This window comes from Phocoena sinus, chromosome 4 (genome assembly GCF_008692025.1).
Source record: "Phocoena sinus isolate mPhoSin1 chromosome 4, mPhoSin1.pri, whole genome shotgun sequence".
Lineage (NCBI taxonomy): Eukaryota > Metazoa > Chordata > Mammalia > Artiodactyla > Phocoenidae > Phocoena > Phocoena sinus.
In genome coordinates, this window is record NC_045766.1 from 39,850,443 (window position 1) to 39,865,509 (window position 15,067).

Genomic DNA, 15,067 nt, shown 5'->3' on the forward strand with positions numbered 1-15,067 from the left:
GGGGAAGAGCGAGACGGCCGACTTAATCAAGATCAGGGGGCTCCCAGGCTTAGCGCAGAGCGTTAACCCTTCCAGCCCCGGAGGGTGCCAAGGGGGGCTTGGAAGAGCGCGGCCGGCCGGGGCCAAGATGCCCACGGCAGCCCCACGCAGGCTGCCCCTGCCATCTTGGGCGGTTCCGGACGCTCTGCGCCCGGCCTGGGCGGCTGGGCGCGCGGGGTTAAGGTCAGAAGCTCAGGAGGCTGTTCAGGCGCGGGAAGCGGCCGCCTCCCGCAGGCTCGGCGCGCCTCGGGCTCCTCCTTCCGCCCAAGCGTGGCCAAGTGAGGACTGCTCCGGCCGCAGGTAGCAGAGGCAAGGGAGGCGGCGCGCGGGACCCGAGCGGAGCGCCCGGGGAGGGACTGACGGACACGCGGACAGACGGATACCCCCGCGCCCCCGGACCTTAGCAACGGTACGCGCGGGCCATGTGGGGACCCGGGGTCACGGCCGAGGGCCTGTCGGTGGCGCCGGCGCCGCCACCGCTGCTGCCGCTGCTGCTACTGCTGGCGCTGGCGCTGGTGGCGCCCTCGCGGGGCGGCGGAGGCTGCGCGGAGCTGGCGTGCGGCGAGCGGGAGCGCTGCTGCGACGCGGCCAACGCCACCGCGGTGCGCTGCTGCAAGCTGCCGCTGCACGCTTTCCTCGACAACGTGGGCTGGTTCGTCCGCAAGCTCTCCGGGCTGCTCATCCTGCTGGTGCTCTTCGCCATCGGCTACTTCTTGCAGCGCATCATCTGCCCCAACCCACGCAGGTACCCGCGCGGGCAGGCGCGGCCGGGACCACCGGGGGGCGCCGGGCAGCCGGGGGCCGCGGGGCCGCCCGACGACGACGACGACGACTCGCCCGCGCTGCTGCGGGACGAGGCGGCCGCCGGCTCTCAAGACTCGCTGCTGGACAGTGGAGGCGGTGGCCGGGGCCGGGCAGGCGGCGGGCGCTCGGCCCCTTCCTGCGCCTCGGAGCACGAGCTGCGCGTAGTCTCGCCGGTCTTCCTGCAGCTGCCCAGCTACGAGGAGGTCAAGTACCTGCCAACCTACGAGGAGTCCATGCGGCTGCAGCAGTTCAGTCCCGGGGAGGTCGTGTTGCCCGTGTCGGTGCTCGGCCGCCCGCGAGGTGGAGGCGCCGGGGAGTCCGACGGCGGCGGCGAGGGCCGCTTCCCGCTCATCTGAGCGCCCGGGGCCTCGCGAGGACCACGCGGACAGAACCAGGCCGGGGGCTACGGGTGGGACGCAAGGCCGGGGTGGCCGCGGCCGCCGCCGCCAGTTGTCTCAGACCCCGCCTGTCGCCCGGAGACGGGGTTGGGGCCATCCCCACCCCCGCCTCCCCCGGGATGTTAAATTTCCCTACGTTTCATTCGGTTCAAGGAAACGTTAGGCAAGCGCGGCGGGGGCGATAGCAGCAGACGAGGCCAGAGCGCAACTTGGGAGGACGTCCCCGCCCTAAGCCTCGCCTCGGCTTGAGTTCACTTGTAAGTGCCTGCTTCCCAAATCAGAGAACATATGAGCTTCGGGGGAAGGGCAGTAACCTTTAGGGATGAAGCGAGAGGGACGCAGTTCCACTCCTTTCCCTCTCGCCTGGACAGGTCAAGGTCTCCCAGGATGGGCGGAGGGCGAGGAGGTGATCCATGACTGGAGACTGATGCGCGCGGGTCTGGGAGAGCAGCACCTAGGTATGGTCGAATCCCTCCCTTGCGGAGAACCCAAGAAAACCCTTCCGTGTCTTCCTGGCCAAGCATAGTCACAGTTCACAGATTGGTGGGGGGAGAGCCGTGATATCCGGTTAGTTGCCGTACTTATGCAGCAATTACGCGTATCCAGGACCATACTCGTAATAAGGTACAGTTGAACTTTTGATTTTTCAATAACTGAGAAGATATTTATATTTATTTGTCCTTTATTTTTATATTTTTACCATGTATTAAATAAACGCATTCGGAGGGTATCTCCACAGTTAATGACAAGATAATCATCTTAGCACCTTTTTTAGGCCTTAATGGCCCAGAAATTGTTTACACTCTATCATTACTGTTTAATAAAATGTTGGACATTATTTCATTTACAATGGGAAAAAGAAGAGGCATGGTCAAACGAGAAAACATATGTGATTAAAAACATGAAGCATACCTTATTTTCACTATTTGAGAAGAATATATTTTATTTTTAGTACTGTGGCATAATATATAACTTTTTATAATAATCATACATTATGTTTGTAGTCAAGGTCATAGTTATATGTAAAAAGCATTGATATATGTATGCCATACCACGAAGCATGATGTCACGCACTTTTCCCTCCATTTTCCATTTGGAATACACTTCACAACATTATACAAAGCATAATTTGTTGTGACTTTTGTTTAAAGCCATAATTGTGCAGTAAGGTCCTACAGAAGGATTCAACCTATCTAAAGAAAAAACCATGTTGTTGTATCAGTTCTACCATTCTGTGAAATGTCCTTTAAGCAAATGGTAATATAAAGTAATATATTAAAATGCATTATGTATAATGTACATATGCATATCGTCTGTGTACAGTAAACACATTGTATATCATATAATTATTCCAGTTTGTGATTATCAAGAAAGAAAAAGAAGGAAAACAAATACAAAAGGTTTCTCTTGGGGAAGGATGAGTATTACACTGAGAAAAATTACACAGTGGACCTCACACGTGTATCTAGACAAGTTGTTCTTATGATTGAAAAGTTCTGACAATCCTGAGAAATCTTAAAATATCTGAATTGTATTAGAAGAAAATGATTTGATTACTTTAAACTTTTTAAAGCTGATTGAAAAAGTCTGACAGTTCTAAGAAATCTTAAGATTTCTGAATTGTAAGAGAAGAGAATGGTTTACTCTAAACTTCTAAAAGCTAGTGACCCTGTCATTAAAGAGAATCATTTGAAGTGTATTAAAACAGAAAACATTAAAATCTTTCTCTGTGCAAATTGTATTAGATGTGTGACTATATGGTAATGTATTAAAATACGAAATGTGTGTCTTTATCATTCAAAAGCAATTTTAAGCTGTGAATTGGCGAAAGCATCAGCAGTTGAGACTATATCAACTTTTTTGAGAATGGTACAGGATTTAATGAAATCACATTATATTGAATAATCACAAATGTTAGTGTTACTCAAACACTACATTTTAATTACATGTGGCTGTCGGTACCACCCACTGTTCAGACAAACCGGAAAGTTGCCTTATTCCTTTAAATGATTTATTCTTTGAGGGTACACTGTTTTAGACACTTTTAAAAACTCACCCATATCTGAAACATCTAACTGAATATCCAAGTACCAGTATATAAAGTATATCTTCTATGTTGTTACTACCAACATCTAGAAGTGTACAACAAAATCTTGCGAAAATACACTTAAAATATGAACCAAGATGTTTTCCTTGTACCAGCTATGGAACACTTCTCTCCCTAAAATTCAGAATGTCTATAATGTGACACCAATCATGCAATGAAATTCTACTAAATTTTAAAGTTACAACAAGTTTTACACTTGTTTTTTTCCTGCACATCACACAAGCTTTTATTCACATCCCCCAGTTCAATAAAAAATGAGTTTACTTTGGTTTTTTTCTTGTAATTCATTGATTTACCAAGCATGATTCTGTTCAGGCATAATTTTGTCGGGGGGGCGGAATCCTGAAAAGCTATTTTTATTAGTGATAAATTAACATATCTCAGGGCAATACACACACATATGTAACATACCATATTAATACACACAGAACCCATGTGTTCACAACACTAGAATACCTGGATAGAAACATTTTTAAAGCACTAACGGCAATATCTTGGTGGTCAGTTTTATAGATTTCACCTGGAAGTTATTTATTACATAGAACTAGTAGAAAATAGAAATGTAGATAATAGTTTTATTCTTTCACCTGAAAATAAATCATGATGAGATGCTGATTTTACTTATATTTAATATTCCATATATAGTATAGAATGCAGATATAGCTATATGGATACAGACATATCTATATAGATTTATAGGCTGTGACTGATATCTTTTGCAGGGCTGCTACATACCATATCTTAAACAAAGCCACCTGGAAATGCCAGGTTCTCCAGTACTAACGAACTTTCGCTCCTGGTTTTCAGTTATCAAACTAATTCACGTGCTAAAACATTTCAAACATTTTTATTTTCATTGACTTCTCATGAGTCGGGAAGTAATGGCCCTGGATATGTTAAGAATCCATCTGGAATGAGAGAAAACATGATTGATTTTCTAAATCGTGTGTGTATATATATATAATCACCAGTTGCTTAAAAGCAATTTGTAATGGTGGTGTTCAGTATCATAACCAAGAGGAAAATGTCTTCTTAAGATATAATGATAGTTTTAAGAGGCCATTAATTGCCACATTCTGCAAATGTGGGTGTGCTTCAGCCACGGAAAATGGCATTGGCAATTATGCCAAAGGGCATGAGGTGTACTATATAAGGAAAGCAAGATTCAATTGTGAAGGCCAAAGGGAACATTAAGGAAATGGCCTCAACAGTTTAAAAAGCAATATGGTAAGTATCTTAATGTTGTACTTTTTGTATATAGTTTCTCTCAAGTGGAATTAATAAAGGAAACAATCCAGAGCTGAAACTGATATGTTATAAACATGAGGTGGTGTTGAGATTTATACTATATTCTGTATTGACTTGTAAAAATTTTGTGAATCATAATTAATTTGGATTTCCACACTAAGAGAAACAATGAGTTGTTTTATTTTGAACAACCCAGCATTAACCATCTCTCCAAAAGTGTAAGTTACAGACAACCAATCAATAATAGAATATTTGACAAGTTTATGTCTGACCTTACTGGTTTACAATTTATTTTTTCATTCATTCTCCTTTCATCCATTGGTGAAAAGGCTAATAAGTGGTAGGCTAAGGGAAAGTATTTTGTCAACCAAAGATTAAATCAAGTAACCAGCTAATTGCAAGAAATTAAGACATCTTTTCTTCCATAGGGGTAGAAAGGATGTCTTCATTATGTTTTTAAAATTTTGCCTATAAAATAATTAAATGTCAAATAAAACCAATACTTTGATTATACTTAAATACATATAGAACCTAATTTTATTTATTTATTCTCTTTTACCTACAGAATTCACTTTTAATTTTATGGCAAAAATTATCCTATGGAGGATATTTAGGCTTGCCATTAAACTAAAGATTATCACTTTTTATCCCTCCTAGCTAAGCACCTTCATTGTCTTGATATCTTCTAGTTCTTATTTTCTTTCTTTGTGTGTTGTTCTTATCCTGCTTTGGATTTTCAGTAGATGTTTTCTCCCAAACTCATCGTTTAGAACTCCAGGTTAATCTTTGCTGGAATTTAATATCACTCTGGTTATGCCTTGGCTTTTTGCACAAAGTTTCTTCTTTTGGTAAAACAGTATTTTCCAAAGTGTTTATTTTGCGTTCTATTCGCATGTGACTTCTGTAGTTTTCCAGTTCTGAATGAGGTAATTTTTCCTTTTTATCCACTAAATGACTGTAAACATATCTCTTTGTTCTCATCTACAGAATTTTCTCTGTCACACTGGGGCAGAGATCAAATCTTTGCATCTTTTTAGCAAAGACTTTAATTTTTCCAGATTTCAAACACAATAAATCTTTATTTACCTCTTTGTCTTATTCCTGCCTCTTGGTTGGCTACATTTGTTTCATCAGACAAAGGATTAGAATCTTGCAGATTTGCTCCTGTTTTGTTTTGGTTTGTGTGAATTTTCTCTTCTGTATTGACCAAAGATTTTACCATATCAAAATTAATTTTTGATTATTTTCCTGGGTCTTAAAAGTATCTTGTCTTCATTCTAGATTTCACTTTTCTCTTGCAAACTCTTCACTGGTTTGTCAGCACGTGCATAACGCTTGTTGAAATGGCCAAGCTATCAGATTCCTGTAAATTTACACCAGTTTTACTTCTCCCTCTGATGTTACAGTCTCTGTCTTTTGTTTCGTAGCTCCATCTTCAGAGTTTTTCTCTTGGAAACTTCACAGTATTCTTTTCATCTTTCTTTATCTGGATCCTTTTTTTTTTTTTTTAAGAAGATGTTGGGGGTAGGAGTTTATTAATTAATTTATTTATTTTTGCTGTCTTGCGTCTTCGTTTCTGTGCAAGGGCTTTCTCTAGCTGTGGCAAGCAGCGGCCACTCTTCATCGCGGTGCGCGGGCCTCTCACTATCGTGGCCTCTCTTGTTACGGAGCACAGGCTCCAGACGCGCAAGCTCAGTAGTTGTGGCTCACGGGCCTAGTTGCCCCGCGGCATGTGGGATCCTCCCAGACCAGGGCTCGAACCCGTGTCCCCTGCATTAGCAGGCAGGTTCTCAACCACTGGGCCACCAGGGAAGCCCTCTCTGAATCTTTTCTGTTAATATAAGTAACTGAGACTTGAGTTCTGTATCAGTTCTATATCTGTGTCTGGGATATAGGGACATTCCCTGACTCAGCTTTTCTTGAAAATCAAGCTCATATTTCTTTACATTTATCTCTCTTTGTACATTCTCTTTTGACTAGGCAAATGTTTAGTTTTTTTTAATCTTTTTTGTTTCTTAGGATAGATCTTGTTCTTTGACTAACTATCTTGAGTGTTCTTTGGCTACATGTCTTCAGTTTCAGAGGCATTAGTTTTAGGTTCATATTCACAAGGCTTACAAGAGGAGTTTTCTTGACTGAGATCTCCTGGTCCAGCCTTATTTTTGTTCACTGAATCAAACATTTCTTCAAATCCACTATAGTCCACTTCCAAACAGCGTGTCTTCTGCTTGGATTCTGCCATAAGTGTTTGCATTCCAAGAAGTCTTCAACTGCATTTTTCTTTTTTCTTGACGTTTTCAATCAAGTACTGATAACTTTTGGCTCCAGGTTTTCTTTTGATGTTTTATTATTTTTTAAAAAATATATTATCTATCTATTTATTTTGGCTGCACCGGGTCTTAGTTGTGGCATGCAGACTCTTAGTTGTGGCACGCATGAGGGATCTAGTTCCCTGACCAGGGATCGAACCCGCGCCCCCTGTATTGGGAGCGCAGAGTCTTACCCACTGGACCACCAGGGAAGTCCCTCTTTTGGTGTTTTAAGAAAAAGTTTTGTATGGCCTTCTACATTTTCTTTTGATTGAAAAACATGTACACTCCGTATGTTCTAATATTTTTTCTATTACTCGGTTTTCTTGAGTAGTATTTTTCACATCTAAAAACCTACAGATGTTTTGGTTTTCCTTGTAATTCCCCTGGTATATCTGACTCCTTCCTAAGGGTTTCCTGTGAACAAGATTTTAAAATTTGGGGTTTCCCTAAGTATTGTAATGTCTGCCAGATTTTCTACTGCATGTGCCTTAGGAGTTTTCTTAGGTTTCTTCACGCCTGTAGAATGGAACATGCCTGTAGACTGTGAATGGAACCTGTCCATTCACATATCTGCTTTGGAGTTGTCCTGAGGTTAGTGAGAAGAGTCACACTGTATTACAGTTTTGCAAATTGTAGAAGACCTGTCAAGTCTTCTACTTGGTTTCCCTTTTCTTTAGGAGTTTTGTCTGTTGGTGCCTGTTGGGTTTTCCATGGGTTCAGTCTTTTCCACAGAAGTTCTCAGAAATTTCTTGATTGTTATCAGGAGTTCAGCTGATTCACGTTTCTCCCTGGGAACTGTCCCGAATTTCTTATTGTCTTATCTTCTGGGTCCACAATTTGCTGTGAAGTTTTCATAGGGCTGTAAGTTCCTTTTCTACATTTCCACCGGGGGGATAGGGAGTTCCTGTTGCTTTCACTGTCTGGTTGTATTGCACCTTTGGTGTTTGTGTAAACTCTTGGTGCCTATCAGATAGATCTTCTTCCACGGAATCTGCATTTTCCCTCAGTTGTTCCCAGTGGTCTCCTGAACATTCTTAGATGTTCTACTGGTTCTGGTTTGTGCTTTGGAGTGTTCCTAAGCATTTTGTGAACATCACCACCATTTATTTATTTCTCTGGTTCTTTTGGTGTTTACAGGTACTCTCTGAGAGCTGCCGGGTCCTTCATTAATTCTTGTTGTATTTTAGATGTCCTCAGCACTCCCGTGAGGATGCTGAGGGTGTTTGCTGGGTCTAATGTATGCTTTGGCGTGCTCCTAAGCCTTCTGTGGACATTACCTCTATTTATTTGTCCCTGTTTCTTTTGGTGTGTGAGGGAGCTCTCGGACACCTGCCGAGTCTTCCGCAGGTTCTGCCTTTTCTTCACGCGCTTTCAGCAGTATCCTGAGGACTGCTAGCGTTTCCAGAGGTTCCCGATCCTGCTCCAGAGTGCACCTAAGCTTTTTGTGGACACACATCTGTCATCGGTCTATAATTAATCATTTCATAAGTTAATTCCTGAAACTTATAGTGCTATGTTTGAGTTCCGGCAATTAATCTTGATAAGTTACATATCATTATTTCTAGCAAGCTCTGTTTTAAAATTTGGTAGCAATTCACATTGTAGTCTTTCTTCCAAAGAATAAAATGTAAGCATGTACACAGCCTTAGATATAAGCTTGGCAGTTGCTTTGGGGGTGACAGTTTTCACTTGCTATCATGATGGTTATCACAGTAATAACTCTAATTCATTGAATGCTTCCATATGCCAAGCACTGTGCTAGGCATTTTATGTGTATTATCTCATTTGAAATTCATAAAAGGAGTAACTAAGGATTATTAGTTCCGTTTCACAGATGAGGAAGGTGCAGCCCAGAGAGGCTGAGTGGTGTATCCAAAGTCACATGGTTGATATGTGGAAGATCCAGGGGGCAGATCCAGCCTGTCTGACTCCAGAGCTGGGACTCTCAACCATTAAACTTCTCAGCATGCTCTTAACCCTGTGGAATATCTTATCGTTAGAGCTATGGCTTAGCTGCATAGCATCATATGGCATCACTTTCTTCTTTTCACAAGTGAATAAGTAGCTACTGTTATTTGCTGTTTAAAAGAATTATTATTGGGGCTTCCCAGGTGGCGCACTGGTTGAGAGTCCGCCTGCCGATGCAGGGGACACGGGTTCGTGCCCCGGTCCGGGAAGATCCCACATGCCGCGGAGCGGCTGGGCCCGTGAGCCATGGCCGCTGAGCCTGTGCATCCAGAGCCTGTGCTCCGCAACGGGAGAGGCCACAACAGTGAGAGGCCCGCGTACCGCAAAAAAAAAAAAAAAAAAAAAAAAAAGGAATTATTATTAAAAATACAGTAGAATCTGGGCCAGGAATCTTTAATGACTCAACAATTATTTGTGGGCATGCAGAAATGTTTCATGGATAAAACCTGAAAACGGTCAACAAAAGCAACTCAGATACCAGTTTTTTCCATTTCATTCAGCCAGTTCCTTCAGTGGCAAGTGTACCTCCTTTCTGGTCTGGCTTCACTAACTTTAAAAATTCAAAAACACTTCTTTAAAACAGCTGGTAAATTGTTTCCAATATTTAGAAAAAGAAACAGATTTTTGTATGCTCAGCATAAAATGAGAACCATAGAGGCTAACACTACAACTAAGTACCCAGTGCCCGCTAATATCAAAACAGGGACAAAAATAGCTTCCTAAATGAAGATTTTGTTTGTGTTCTTGTGGTAGAGTATGATTGTTAAGACTTCATGAAGAATAACAGTGGTTTAGAGTGTGACTGCCTGGGTGACTCGCTGGACTCTAGATTTACTAGTTATGTGACTGTGAGCAAGCTGCTTACCTTCTCTAAGCCTATTTTCTCATCTGTAAAGTGGGGAGAGATGGTTGTAATGAATATTAAGGTAATATATAGAAAGCACTTAACACTGTGCCTGGGCCATAAAAATGTATGCAGGTGTCAGTGCACACATATTGGTTGACACTGGGTTGTTGATAAACTTGTGGAAATTCAAAAACTTTTCTAGTTAATCATGGACATTAATGATTTGAATTGAGAATAGAAACATTTAGGATGGAGCTAGAGATGATCATACTAAGTGGAGTCAGTCAGACAGAGAAAGACAAATATCATATGATATCACTCATATGTGGAATCTAAAAAATGATCCAAATGAACTTATGTACAAAACAGAAACAGACTCACAGGCATAGAAAACAAACTTACGGTTACCAAAGGGGAAGGGGGATGTGGGATAAATTAGGAGTCTGGGATTAGCAGATACAAACTACTATATATAAAGTAAATAAACAAGTTCCTACTGTATAGCACAAGGAACTATATTCAATATCTTGTAATACCCTATAATGGAAAAGAATCTGAAAAAGAATATATACATACATATATATCACTTTGCTGTATATCTGAAACATTGTAAATCAACTGGTCCTCAGTAAAAAAAAAAAAAAAGTATAGAAACATTTTAAAGAAAAACAGAAATTACCTTTAAAAAGAAAAACAAAACTGCCGGTCTTAATGACTGGTTTTGGTTGAGATGATACACTGTGGGTGAAAGCCTGGGTGGGAGCAGTAAGAGAGGACGGAGAGGGGCTTCCCTGGTGGCGCAGTGGTTGAGAGTCCGCCTGCTGATGCAGGCGACACGCGTTCGTGCCCCGGTCTGGGAAGATCCCACATGCCGCGGAGCGGCTGGGCCCGTGAGCCATGGCCGCTGAGCCTGCGCGTCCGGGGCCTGTGCTCCGCAACGGGAGAGGCCCGCGTACCGAAAAACAAAAAACAGATGAATGGATAAAACAATTGTGATATATATTTATATATATTCCATTTTATATATATATATATATATATATATATATATATAATGGAATATTATTCAACCATAAAAAAGAAGGAAATCTTCCTATTTGTGATAATATGGATGGATCTTGAAGGCATTATGCTAAATGAAATACAGACACTGTATGACAGAGAAAGATACTGTATGTTCTCACTCATATGTGGAATCTAAAAAGGTCAAACTCATCAATACAGAGAACAGATTGGTGATTGCCAGAGAGAGGCCGGGGTGGGGTGGTAGAGTGTGTGAAGGTGGTTAAAGATACAAACTTCCATTTATAACTTAAATAAGCCCTGGGGATCTAATGTACAGCATGGTGACTATAGTTAGCAATACTGTGCTTTATAATTTAAAGTTGCTATGTGTGGTGATGGCTGTGACCTAGACTTATTGTGATTTTTTTCACAATATATACAGATATCAAAGCATTATGCTGTACACCTTAACCTAATATAACGTTATATGTCAATATATTTCAATTGGGAAAAAATGCATTTCCCAAGAAGCAGTGGGTGGCATAGATTCTAGGACCAGGTTCTCGAGGCTTCTGACCCCAGATCCAAAGTTTATTAGGGATGTGTTTCCAACAGAATTGCTTAACCTCTCTGTCCCTCGAATTCTACTTCTGAAAAGGAAGCTAAAAGTAATACATCAGAGGGTAAAGCTCTTAGAGTCTGGCACCCAGTGAAGACTACATATGAGGTGGTTGGTGTTACCACTGTGAATGGATTTGAGAGAGAGGAAAGGTCAAGGTTGACTTGGCAGCCATGAAAAAAGTTTTCTTCACTGAGCTTTGAGGAGCCTCTGAATTCCAGAATGTGTCAAAAGCCCTAAAATGTACATAGCTTTGATTCGGCAGTTCCCCCACTGGGAATCTATCCCATAGAAACAATCAAGGCCCTGTGCAAAATAGGATTACAGAGATATCCGTCAAAGCACTGGTCTAATGGTGAAGTATTGAAAATTACCTAATTATCCAATAGTAGGACACTGATTAAATAAACTATGCTCCATTCATACAAAGAGATATTCTTCCACCTTTAAAATGATGTGATAAGACATGTATTAATATGGGCATATGTTTATGATATATGTCATTAAGTGAAAAGAACTAGCAATAAAATAATATAAACACACACACACTGGAGAAAATTCAGGTTTTTTTTTTTAATATTTTATTTTTTGGCCTCGCCACGTGGCTTGTGGAATCATACTCCCTCGACCAGGAATCTAACCCGGACTCCGGCTGTGAAAGCGCCAAGTCCTAACCACTGGACCACCAGGGAATTCCCAGAAATTCAGTTTTAAAATCCATCTTTTATGCCATTACACTGAGATATGCCAACAAATGTATAGAAACTTCCAGCATTTTTTGCTTAAATTTTCAGTTACTCCAGTAATAACAAATACATGTTCTTTTTTAAAAAAGAAAAGAAAACGTTATGGCAAAGTCCCCTCTAACACCCCTGCTCTCTCAATTCCCAGCTCACTCCTCCAATATCTTTTCAGAATATTCTCTGTGTATTTTTACTACACATAGATGTATTCATAGTAAATATATATATAGTACTATTTTGCGCTTACTGTTTTTGTTTCTATGCAATTTTATCACATGTGTGGCTTCGTGTAACCACCACTACAATCAAGATAGAGAACTGTGCCATCACCTCAGAGCTTTCTGGTGCCACCCTTTATAGCCCTATAGCCACACACCCCCTCCCTCTCACTAATCCTTAACCCCTGACATCTGTTAATCTGTTCTGCATATCTGTATTTTGTTATTTCAAGAATGTTTTATAGGGCTTCCCTGGTGGCACAGTGGTTGAGAGTCTGCCTGCCGATGCAGGGGACACAGGTTCGTGCCCCGGTCCGGGAAGATCCCACATGCCACGGAGCGGCTGGGCGCGTGAGCCACGGCCGCTGAGCCTGTGTATCCAAAAAAGAATGTTGTATAAATGGAAGCATACAGTATATAACCTTTTGAGATTGTTTTTTTTTTTTCACCTAGCATAATTCTCTAGAGATCTACTCAAGTTGTGTGTAGCATTAGTTTTCTTTTAACAACTGAATAGCTTTCCATGATATAAATGTACCACAGGGACTTCCCTGGTGGCACAGTGGTTAAGAATCCGCCTGCCAATGCAGGGGACACGAGTTCGAGCCCTGGTCCGGGAAGATGCCACATGCCTCAGAGCAACTAAGCCTGTGTGCCACAACTATTGAGCCTGTGCTCTAGAGCCCGTTCTCCACAACAAGAGAAGCCACCGCAATGAGAAAGAGTATCCCCTGCTCGCCGCAACTAGAGTCGTACGGTTCGTGCATGATTAGTTTTGCAAGAAACTGCCATACTCCTTTCATTAGTGGCTATACCATTTTTACATTCCCATGGGCAATATATGAGTGATCCAGTTTGTCTGCATCCTTGCCAGCATTTGGTGTTATCACCAATTTCTATTTTAGCTATTCTGATTGTTGTAGCTTTAATTTGCAATTCCCTATTGGCTAAGATTTTGAACGTCTTTTCACGTGCATAATTTTCCATCTGCATATCCTCTTTGGTAAAATGTCTGTTCATGTCTCTTGCCCATTTTCTAATTGGATTGTTTTTTACTGTTCGGATTTGACAATTCTTTACATATTCTAGTGCAAGTCCTTTGTCAGATATGTGGTTTGCGTATTTTTTTCCACTCAGTCACTTTTTAAGAGTCAATTTTTGTTTTTACCAAAGTGATACATGCCCATATTTAAGTAAGCAAATAGCTCTCTGAGGCTTGTTGTGAAAAACAGTGGGAATGGACTCCTTCTCAATTTCTCTCTCCCCAAAAGCAACCACTTTCATCCCTTTTAGCTGGCTCTTTTAGTTTTTACTGCCATCTCACTAAATAAACTCTTTATTATTTGCTGATTTGGGTTCTTTTTAAGCATTATCTATTGCCTTTACACTATGAAAAATGAAGATTTAGTTCTTTTTTCAACCTTTCGTCTATCCCCATCCAACATATGCACCCCAATCCCTCCAAAACAAATCTACGATCTCATTCCACAATTCTAAATCCAAAAAATGTTTCATAATTGACCCAAACTGAACTCATCTGGCAGCAAAACCTGGTGAGAAACTACTTCTAATCTTTATTCATATTGTTTAATGTAAATGTCCCTATGCTGCACTGTAGGAATATGTTTGATTAGGAAGTGTTAGCTGAGACCCTTCTGGGGGTCTGTAATAAATGATCTATGAGCTGTATTACCAAAAAAAAAAAAAAACAGTGAGAGGCCCGCGTACCGCAAAAAAACAAAAAACAAAACAAACAAAAAAAAGAACTATACTAAACATACAATCTCTTGGGTATTGTTATCTGTAACTGCTAAAATGAGAATAAAAGAGAATGCTGGGGTGAATCTTGATTGAGAACCAAGCTCAGGACTATGGTCACTAGCCTCAAACCTGCCCCCAAAGGAAAAATTATGGTGGGACAATGGAAAGTACCTCCAACACCTCTGGTCACCAAGAAAGTAGCCCATGTAGCGGGAGGGCAAAACCAAGAAGCTATTGAAATTTGAAGGTACGGTGTGAAGGAGTTTTCTCATTTTGTGGGTAGTTATCATCGGCTCCCTGCAGAAGCTTTGCTAAAACGGATTGTGAGAGCAACAAATTTAGGGGCAGTATCTTTGGTCTGAATACTGCAGAGTGAACAAGCACATCAGGGTGGATACAGGACCCGCAGCTCAGTACGGGACAGCCATAGATGGCTATACATGACGCAGACCCACAGCAGGTTATTCCCAAGGGAACAGCCAGCCTAGTGGACTAAAGAAAACTGCTGTCAAGTGTGTTCACCCCGAAAAGGAGGACTTTCCAGCTTCCCAAATAAATGCCAAGTAGAATACCCCAGATAAAGCAGCTGAAATACTTTACATACAAACTGTGTGGAACTGGCTTTGTGATGATGGGACTATTCATCCACCCACATCATGGTAAATGCTGTGATTAAGGGGGCCCCTTTTCCATGGCCACTGCATGTCATCTTACTGCTGCAAAACTGAACAACAGTCTGAGAAGCCTTATCAGGTTTGCTTCCTCAGCTTGCTCACGTGCGTCTTACACATACCAAAAACATTAAAGAAAGTGGGTACTCGGGCTTCCCTGGTGGCGCAGTGGTTGAGACTCCGCCTGCTGATGCAGGGGACACGGGTTCGTGCCCCGGTCCGGGAAGATCCCACATGCCGCGGAGCGGCTGTGCCCGTGAGCCATGGCCGCTGAGCCTGCGCGTCTGGAGCCTGTGCTCCGCAACGGGAGAGGCCACAACAGTGAGA

The 15,067-nt window shown here is 42.0% G+C and overlaps 1 protein-coding gene across 1 annotated transcript; it reads left to right on the top strand.

Moving 5' to 3' along the window:
• The first annotated feature begins 431 nt into the window (after positions 1-431).
• C4H3orf80 (chromosome 4 C3orf80 homolog) lies at positions 432-2,961 on the top strand. Its single transcript, XM_032629283.1, has one exon. The coding sequence runs from the start codon at positions 462-464 to the stop codon at positions 1,197-1,199; it is 738 nt and encodes a 245-aa protein (XP_032485174.1). The 5' UTR covers positions 432-461; the 3' UTR covers positions 1,200-2,961.
• Positions 2,962-15,067: the final 12,106 nt, after the last annotated feature.